Source organism: Equus asinus, chromosome 6, assembly GCF_041296235.1.
Source record: "Equus asinus isolate D_3611 breed Donkey chromosome 6, EquAss-T2T_v2, whole genome shotgun sequence".
NCBI lineage: Eukaryota > Metazoa > Chordata > Mammalia > Perissodactyla > Equidae > Equus > Equus asinus.
In genome coordinates this window covers 39479246-39488949 of record NC_091795.1, presented here as the reverse complement: position 1 = coordinate 39488949, position 9704 = coordinate 39479246, and the positions used below count along the sequence as shown (strand labels likewise).

The 9704-nt window shown below is 46.4% G+C and overlaps 1 protein-coding gene across 2 annotated transcripts; it reads left to right on the top strand.

The window, feature by feature from the left end:
• The first annotated feature begins 200 nt into the window (after nucleotides 1-200).
• Nucleotides 201-9493, top strand: INO80B (INO80 complex subunit B). Of its 2 annotated transcripts, XM_070511929.1 has the most exons (6): nucleotides 201-364; nucleotides 6687-6750; nucleotides 6980-7172; nucleotides 7391-7509; nucleotides 7680-7849; nucleotides 8834-9493. In XM_070511929.1, the coding sequence occupies exons 2-6, from the start codon at nucleotides 6693-6695 to the stop codon at nucleotides 9362-9364; spliced, it is 1071 nt and encodes a 356-aa protein (XP_070368030.1). In that variant the 5' UTR covers nucleotides 201-364; nucleotides 6687-6692; the 3' UTR covers nucleotides 9365-9493. The 2 variants fall into 2 exon arrangements, with proteins under 2 accessions (XP_070368030.1, XP_044628643.2); XM_044772708.2 differs by lacking the exon at nucleotides 201-364 and having other exon boundaries at nucleotides 6578-6750; nucleotides 8834-9492.
• Nucleotides 9494-9704: the final 211 nt, after the last annotated feature.

The following is a 9704-nucleotide window of genomic DNA, read 5'->3' as shown; positions in this document are numbered from 1 at the left end:
AAATGTCCCTTCTTCTTCCTCCTCCCCTCCTTAGGCTCGCCTCCGCGGCTACCTGCCCATTCTTAGTGGCCACAATTCATGGGGCAGTACTTAAGCACGTCCTGAAACCCTGTTCTGTCACTTACTAACCGTGGGCCCTTCGCCCAGTCATTGAACTCATCTGTTCAATGAGGATGTAGTAATTATCTCCCCCCCCTCAGGTTGCCGTGAGGATTACATATGAGAATGAGTGTCAAATGCCCAGCATAGTGCCTGGCGCAAGGCAAGTGCCCCATAAGCGGAGCTATGAAGATAAAGCAGCCGGTGCAGCATCTTTGTGCCCTTGGATGGGGCACCAGCGACCTCAGCTCCCTGGACCCAGACCGTAAGTGCCTTAAGAGGGTGAGGATACTGGGGACCTCAGTATTGGCTCGCTCTCAGCCGCTTTACTGCATGGCTGAGAGAGGGCTACCCTCTGGGCATCTGCAGGAAAAGGGGGCCTGCCTCATCCCCAGTGAGCCTAGTGGGAGAGAAGGAAATGGCAGAGGCTCAGCTTTCCAACCACACATGAGGAGTCTCCTGGGGACTTCAAAACTCACTGGGGAGAACTTGAGAGAGAGTGGGGCTCCTTCATAGCAGGTGGGCTGAAGCCAGAGAAATACCAGCCTTCAGCTTTAGAGAGCCCAGGTTAGAATTACTCTGATGTGGCAGATTACTCAATATTCTTTTAGAAAACCTGGCTAAATTTCTTCAGCAAAAGAGAATATATATTGGCTTAAGGAACTAAAATATCCAGGCTTTAGGTGTGGCTTGACCCAGGCATTCGATGTCACAAGGATCCTGTCTCTTCCCATCGTCCAGCTCTACTGTCCTCCATATTGGCTTCACTTTCCGCAGCATAACAAGATTGTTGCCAAAAATTCTGGGTCTATATCCTATCAGGCTTAAATTCAGCAGGAAAGAGAGCATCCATTTCCTGAAGTTCCTACACATGTCTGGGGTTGACTATGGGCCATTTGGGATCATTTTTCCATCTCAAACCAATCACGGTAGCCAAAGGGGTGACCAGACCTGAACCAATCATGGTGGCTAAGGAGGATTCTGTGTGCCAGGTGGCCAGGCCTGGGTCACTTGCCCACTCCTGGAGACCAATTGGAACCCAATGGGCTGAGAGAGAGGGGAGGGGAGGGAGAGGTGATTTCCCAAAGACTGTTCCAGGTACTGCTACCAGAAGGTGAGGGAATAGATGCTGGACAGGAAAAAAAAAAAAAACAAACACCGTGGACATGCAAAAATTTACATGGAGAAGGGAGTTCTTCTGGTTAGTAGGAAAGACAGATCCAAAGATTTTACAAAATCAGTGGCCTCTGAGATAAACCTCAAAGGATGAGTGAGGGCAAAGAAAAGGAAAAGCATTGTCTCTTAATTTCTTCAAATATCCATGGTCATTCCTCTAAACTGTAAGGTCCCCAGGGAAAGACAGTCTGTCTTGTCCACTGCTTTATGCCTAGTGCCTGGCATATAGGAAGTGCTCAATACACATCAGTTGAAGTGAATGAACACAGGAGATGCCTAAAGGAAGCATGCAAATTTGAGAATGCTTGACTGGGATGAGCCATGCTGTTGGACTAAAATGGTTCATTTTAAATGTTTGTTTTTAAGCAACAGGATGCTTTTGTTCCCCAAATGAAATCTTACCTGGAATAGAATCAGAGCTGCTATGATGGAAGCAGGGGCTGGAGCCTCACACCTTGTCTTCTCTATAGACCCTTCTAGCCCCCAGTGAAATGCAGAAAACCCCTGGCAAAACATGGAGGAAGGGAAGACATTTGGAAAGGAAGTAGAGCTCAAATCCTCCCTGACAATTTGTTCTCAACGTGACTGAAGATTTTGGGAAAGGGGAGACAGAACTAAAGTTATATTTTAGAGATTATAATCTGGCAGCCCTTTGCATAAATCAGTTGAAGGAGGTTGTGACTGGGGTCAGAGAAGCCAGCTGACACTGTTCTCAACTGAGGGTGGAGAAACAAGGGCCAAAATTTCTGAGGACCTATTTATTTTAAAAAATAAATTCTTATTTGAAAACACACATACGGTTTTTTAAAAAAATACTCCTAATTCTACCATTTAAGAAATACTATAAAGTAAAAAATAAATGAATAAATCCATGCCTTCCCCACCATCAGAGAAAAACACTGAGACAGTTTGGCACCTTGGCGTGCTGAAGACTCACACTGGCTCATGAGAGACAACTGCTGATTTTCCAGAATTGTGCATTCCACTTGTTAAACACAGCTTCAATTAAAAATTAAATTATAAACATTTACAACTAAATAAATTATATTAAAGCAAAAGTGATGAATACTCAAAATTCATCACTTCCTAATTGTTTTACTGCACTTTCCTATTATCTCTTGGGATTGCTTACATCCGTAGTATCTGTATGGTGGGAATGCTATGCATGTAATGGCGAGCTACTGCACATCTCTTCCCAATTCTCTGTTCAATGAGACCACGTTTGAAATTGGCCATAGTGGGAGTATTTACACAACAGAAATAGTAATACTATCAATAAGGGCTGTTTCTTTCTGGGTAGCTTTTGTTAAACATTTACCAGCATGCCACTGGTTTGGTGCATAATCTCTCCAACTTTTTCCTTTGCTTAAATCTGTATCTCTGTTTCCTAACTATGAAGAAGGTATTTGGGGAAGGTGTTGTTGGTCAGCCAGTGTTAAAATCCTCCTCCTATTTCCACACAGTCCCCTACTGTGGACAATATTGGTAGGCTGAGGCTCTGCCTTCTTTATGGCACCTGGAGAAAGACATTCCTCCTGCTTCCCACTTCTTCACAGCCTAAGCCAACCAACTGGAATGCTCCCAAATGGACTTTGGATCTCAAGGGAGTGAAAACAAGACCCAGGGAGACTTCATGATATAGTCTCTGCACCTGCATGAGGAGTGGGTGGTTGTGCCAGCAGGGAAATCCTCGTCAGCAGTTTCCTCTGGCATGACTTTGGTGAGGCCTCTGTCTAACTTCAGTCCTATGTTCCTGCTGCCTGGCCTCCCTTGGTTCCCACCCCTTATCCAAGGAAAGTACAAGATGGGCCCAAAACATTTTCTAGTGCTAGGAAGTAAAAAAGTGCTCCAAGAATGATGGAGACATGTCCAAAGGACACAGAAGCTGTTTTAAAGGAATGCCCACTGTCCAAATTTGGGACATATTTGAGTATCAATAAGTAATGATAGTAATGGATTACAAACCCCTTGACTGAAATAGTAATCCATACTGATGTAAATAAATACATATGTGAATGAATACAGGGAGAAGAGAAAGCTCTTCCTTGCAATAGAAAGCCAACTAATACATGGAGAGGGAATAATGGAAGTAGAAAGATTACCATTTGGCAACTATTGTAAGTTGATTCATACACTGACTTATACATCAATGGGTACTAAGCCTGGTGGGTGGAGGTTTGATGGGGAACAGGATATTAGAGTAGTTTCAGAGAATTTCCCCAGAAAATACTCATTAATTACAAAGGTGCAATGGTGACTTTGCAGTGGAGAGAATTGGCAGACACCACCTTGACCGGGTGATCAAGGTTAGCATCATGGGTGGTGGGATAGGCTGACACCATATGCCTCCTGATGTGATACACTGAGAAGAACCCAGCATAATCTTTTTTGTGTAGTACTCCTGTCAAGAATTTATGAGTCTAGACATGAGGAAACACCAGATGGATCCAGGTTGAGGGATGTCCTACGGAATCAAAGGTCCGTACTCTTTAAAACTGTCAAGGTCGTGAAAGATAGGGAAAGAGTGAAGAAATGTTCCAGATTAAAGCAGATCAAAGAGACATGATAAGTGAATGTAATGCATAATCCTGGATTTGGATCCTGGGACACAAAGGAAAAGGAGATATTGGGCAGTTGGTGAAATTTGAATGGGGTCTGTGGATTGGACGGTAGTGTTGTAGCTTGGTTAATTTCCTGATTGGGAGGGTTGCACAAATGTTATAGAATGGTGTACTTGTTTTGAGGAAATACACAGTGAAATGTTTAGGGATGAAATGGCATCATGTCTGCCACTTGCTCTCAAATTAATCAGAAAAGAAATAATGATAATGAGTTGGGGGAGAAAATGGTAAATCTTAACAGTTGCAGAATATGATTTAAGGAGATAAGAGAGTTCTTTGTACTCTTCTTGCAACTCTTCTATAAGTTTGAAATTATTTCAAAATAAATTATATTTTAAAAATAAGGTTTAGAACTCTTTCAGAAGGACAAAGTTCTTCCTTTCAGCCTATAAACATGCTCAAATCTCTCCCACTCTAAACAAAGCAAAACTCAAAACAAAACAAAATAATGAAGCCAGTGGCTACTTACTGTCACCATTTCCTCCCTGCTGGGCATCAGGATGTTGAGGAAACACAACTGGGCCTGTGTCAGGAAGCCTCTGTTAGAGGCTGTCTTTGCCACTCCCTACCTTTGTGACTTTGGCCAAATCGTTTAATCTCTGTGAGCCTCAGTTTCCTTATGAGGGAACAATAGCATCTGCCTCACGGAGCTGCCATGAGAATCAAGGGAGAGAAGGGATATGAAAGCAGGTTATGAACTTTAACATGTTCAACAAATACCAACTGCAAATTATCCCTCATTTTAACTCTTGGTGATATAGGACTATTGCCTTCATACCCTGCTAGAATGCATCCTCTTCTTGGAGCTCAGCCTGCCCTTTGAAGGACTGTACACAGCCAATCACAGCCTTCATCTGCTGATACTCTCTGCCCTTGGTGCCTTTCTTGCCTCTCTTGACCTCCTCTTCTCAACCCTGCCTGACCCCTCTGTCTTTATGTCCAAGACAGGTGTCCACTCGAATCTGTTCCTGGTCCTTTCCTCTTCGTCTCCTCGCTCATTCTGGAATGTCTCAGTGATTTCCATCCCTTCGGACCTCCATTATTGTGCTGATGACACCTCCACTCACACCTTCTGCCTTGGCTTCGATTCGCAGTATTCCATCTCCATCTGGGTATTCCCACAGGCACTTCAAATTCACCTTGGGCAACACTAAATGATTCCCTTCTTACTTACTTCTCTTCCTATGTTTTCCTTTTTACTTAAAACAACATGTTCCCTCTAAATACTTGGGCCAGAATGGTAGAAGTCATGTATTATTGTTGTTGTTTGTTTCTTGAACATCTACTACGTGGCAGATATCAACCTAGGTTCTTTGCATTCTTGATTTGCTTTATTCCCTATGATGTAGGTCTTACATCATTATGTCTTACAAAGCTGGAATCTGAGTTTCAGAGAGCTTAAACAACTTTGAGTCCAAGGTTACATAGCTAATAAATGGTGGAACTGGGATTTTATTATAGGCTTTTTTGACTCCAAAGTCCATTCTCTTAATCTTAATGACTATACGACATTGACTTCTTCCTGAATTCTCATACATAATTGCTAACAATTCCTTTTAATTTTATCACTCAAATGTCTCTTGAATCAGTTCTTTCCTTTCTTTGTTCAGTGCTGCTAACTTGTTCAGACACACATCTCACACATATTTAAATATATGTGTATAGGTGGTGCTTTTTTCTAATTATGAATATGATATATACGGGCTGTAAGACAATTCATTACGGATCTAGATAGTGAAAGTTTTGCAACCCCAGCTTCTAAAGATGACCGCCATTAACGGTATAGCATACATTCCTCAATTTTTTTCTATGTATATGGTAGCATATCATGCCTTCTTAAAATGGATCATGCCATCCTGAAACTTGCTTTCCTTATTTCATATATCAACACACACAGATCTACCTTGTTCTTTTTTTTTAATTAGGTAAAACATACACATGTTTTATACAAAGTTCAAGAGGCACAAAAAGGTATATTACAAAAAATGTCTCCCTTTACCCTTGCTTCCCAGCCACCAGTCGGAATTGCTGTCACCCACTTCTTGGCTAGTTTTCTGGGGCCTCATTTCTTTTAATAGCAGCATAGCTTCCCATTGTGTGGATGTACCAAATCCATGTACCAAATTATTTCAGTGTTTCATTAGAGGGACACAGATTGTTTCCAATGCTATTACCCACTAGGATCTAAATTCCATGTCAATCTTATCAATTACTTATCATTCAACTTTTGTTAGCAACATGGTATTCCAGATTGGTAGTCGCACCATGATTCATTTATCCATTTCTCTAGTGATGAGAATTTAAGCTTAAATACCATTTGCCCTGCTCCTAGGGCACTTGTACTGTTAGGCACTTCTGCCAATTTGCCGGCAATATTGTTTCTTAGGTACTCCTCCTCCCACTGTGAGCTCCTCAAAGATAGGGGAAAGTGTTCATATTCAACTTTGTATCCTCATAGTCTAGCCCGAATTTGGTCCGGAGTGTATGCTCACGCGCTTGAGTGTAGTAATAACTGAATCGCCCGCGCTGAGTTCTGGAACTAAGCGTGGGGAGGCGGAGCGAGGGGAAAGCCGTGCCCCTTTGAGCAGTCCCGGCCTCAGAGGGCCCGGAACTCTTGTTGGAAAGATCGTTGTTTCTCAGGGAGGCTTTTAGCAGCAAAGCGTGCCCCGCACAAGCATGGTTGCTACGCACCGGAAGCAGCCAGTTGTTTTGCTGGAGTCAGTTCTTCCGCGGGGCGGAAGAGGCATGTCTGCTTGTGTCCAAACCATTTTCAGCCCCCTTTTCTTGCAGGACCCCATGAGTAAGCTGTGGCGGCGTGGGAGCACCTCTGGGGCCATGGAGGCCCCTGAGCCGGGTAAGCGCAGGTCGATAAAGCAACTTGGCCATTCGCAGAAAAGGAGTGCCCTTCTTGCTCCTCGGAGCCTCCAGGGTACTTGGCCACAGGTGGAAGGAGAAAGGCGAAGCTGTTGTGGTAACAGCGAGTACCGCGGGCGGGGAGTGGGACCCCTCAAGGGTATCGGGTTCTTCAGAGCCCTGCCTGCCCTGCTCCTGCCGTACACCGTTGATAGGCTCTCCTCCCACAGGAGAAGCGCTGGAGTTGAGTCTGGCGGGTACCCATGGCCACGGAGTGCACAAGAAGAAGCACAAGAAGCATAAGAAGAAGCATAAGAAGAAACACCATCAGGAGGAGGAGGCTGGGCCTACGCAGCCGTCCCCTGCCAAGCCCCAGCTCAAACTCAAAATCAAGCTGGGAGGGCAGGTCCTGGGCACCAAGAGGTGAGGCCAAGAGGGCCAGGGTTTTACATGGGGAACTTTAGGAGCAGGCAGAGATAGAAGGAGAAGCTGTGTAGGCTTTCCAGAAGACAGAGAATGGACATTGTGACTTCAGGGCCCAGGTTAAGGCAGTAAGAACACAAGAGGGTGTAGGGAAGGCTGGATGTAGCTACTGAGAAGGAGACAGTTGCTCAGCTTACAGAGTGGTTGCTTCTCTGCAGTGTTCCTACCTTCACTGTGATCCCTGAGGGTCCTCGCTCACCCTCTCCCCTTATGGTTGTGGACAATGAAGAGGAACCTATGGAAGGAGTCCCTCTTGAGCAGTACCGTGCCTGGCTGGGTGAGAAGGATCTGGAGGTGGGGAGACTGGGTTTCTCATTACACCTGGTTAAGGGAAGAGGGTTGGTTCTGAGGAGGGTGAGAATTTTGAGTCTCCCAGTTTTAACTTGGCCAAATTAGGGTTCTTCATCTCAACAGTTCTACTTCTAGCTTTCCAACTTTCCTTTCCAGATGAAGACAGTAATCTGTCCCCCTCCCCACTTCGGGACCTGTCTGGGGGCTTAGTGGGTCAGGAGGAGGAGGAGGAACAGAGGTGGCTGGATGCCCTGGAGAAGGGGGAGCTGGATGACAATGGAGATCTCAAGAAGGAGATTAATGAACGGCTGCTCACTGCTCGACAGGTAAGTTGGTTCATTCTTTGTCAATATATATTGAGATGCTTCCACGTCCCAAGAACTTTGCTAGGCAGAGGATATCAGTGTGGTGGAGAAAAATCAAAGGTTTCTGTACTCATGGAGCTGGTATTCTTGTGTGTGTTTTTGGGGGGTAAATAAGTAAATAAATAATTTTGAAAAGCTGTAAGGTTTATAACAAAAATAGGGTGATGAAATAGAAAGTGGTAGAAAAGGGAACAACATTAGATAGGGTAGTTAGGGAACACCTCTCTGAAGAGATAACATTTCCAACCAGAGGAGCTTTTCAGGCAGAGAGACCAGCAGGTGCAAAGATCCTGAGTGGAACATGCCTAGGAGTGCTCCAGGAGAAGAGTAAGTGTGACTAAGCCACGAAAGGGTTGTATGCAGAGAAGTGATATATTTGATTTCTATTTCAATAGATTACTTTGCCTTCTTAGCGGGGGTAAGGGATAGAAGCAAGAGCAGCTAGGAAGCCATTCAAGTAGTCAAGTGAGACATGGTGGTAGCTTGAACCAAGGTGAAGTTGTGGAGACGGAGAAAATCAGATGGATTCTGGATATATTTTTGAAATAGACACTTGTTGGCGCCTGGGGTAGTAGGGGAGAGGAATCAAGGATAACCTTGAGTTTTTGGCTTGAGCATTTATCCAATTGATGCTATTTATTGAGATAAAAAGATTTAAAAGAAAATAAAACAAACCTCCGGAGAGGTGGTACACAGAGTTTTGGTACTCGAGGCAGGCAGATAACATTACTAATGCTTTTCCCCTTGAAAGTCAAGGATCTAAAGCTGAAAGTCGGGAGACCTGGGAGAAGGCAGTATTAAGGGCTCCTGGAGAGGGTGCTCATTCCATCCCTCTCTCAAGGCCTGTGCTCAACACCCAGCTTTCCCTATCTGCTCTTCCCCTCCACCTTTTGAGCGGACCTCGCCTCTCCACTTTCTGACACCAGCCGGTATGTCTCTCCCCAGCGAGCTCTGCTCCAGAAGGCGAGGAGTCAGCCTTCCCCGATGCTGCCGCTGCCTGTGGCTGGGGGCTGCCCCGCCCCCGCCCTCACCGAGGAGATGCTGCTGAAGCGCGAGGAGCGGGCACGGAAGAGGCGGCTGCAGGCGGCGCGGCGGGCAGAGGAGCACAAGAACCAGACTATCGAGCGCCTCACCAAGACTGCGGCGCCCAGCGGGCGGGGAGGCCGAGGGGCCGCGCGGGGCGAGCGGCGGGGAGGGCGGGCAGCTGCCCCGGCCCCCATGGTGCGCTACAGCAGCGGGGCACAGGGTTCCACCCTTTCCTTCCCACCTGGCGTCCCCACCCCCGCGCCAGTGTCTCAGAGGCCGTCCCCATCTGGCCCTCCTCCTCGATGCTCTGTCCCCGGCTGCCCCCACCCGCGACGCTACGCCTGCTCCCGCACGGGCCAGGCGCTTTGCAGCCTTCAGTGCTACCGTATCAACTTGCAGATGCGGCTAGGGGGACCCGAGGGCCCCGGATCCCCACTTTTGGCTACTTAAGGCCCTTACTTAACCAGGACTCTTCGCCCTCTTCCCTACCTCCTGTTTTCAGTAATTTCCCCCACCTATTAAATTTAATCCGGTGCCTCGACTTGTACAGAATTGGGGGAATGGGCTATGGGCAGGTCAATTCCCCGTACAGACATCCCACCGGAGCTTGCGTCGACGCCTGGGAAATGTCCGCCAGGCCACAAGAAGACCGCCGCTCTGCTTCCAGACTCAGGCGGACTTCTGGGCCCCCGCCGCTTCCTGTCGGATTACCTGGCGTGGTCGGGTATTTGACGTCATCCCAAAAATAGGGTTTAAGCCAATCCGGGGAAACTTTGCTCTTCTGGACGGC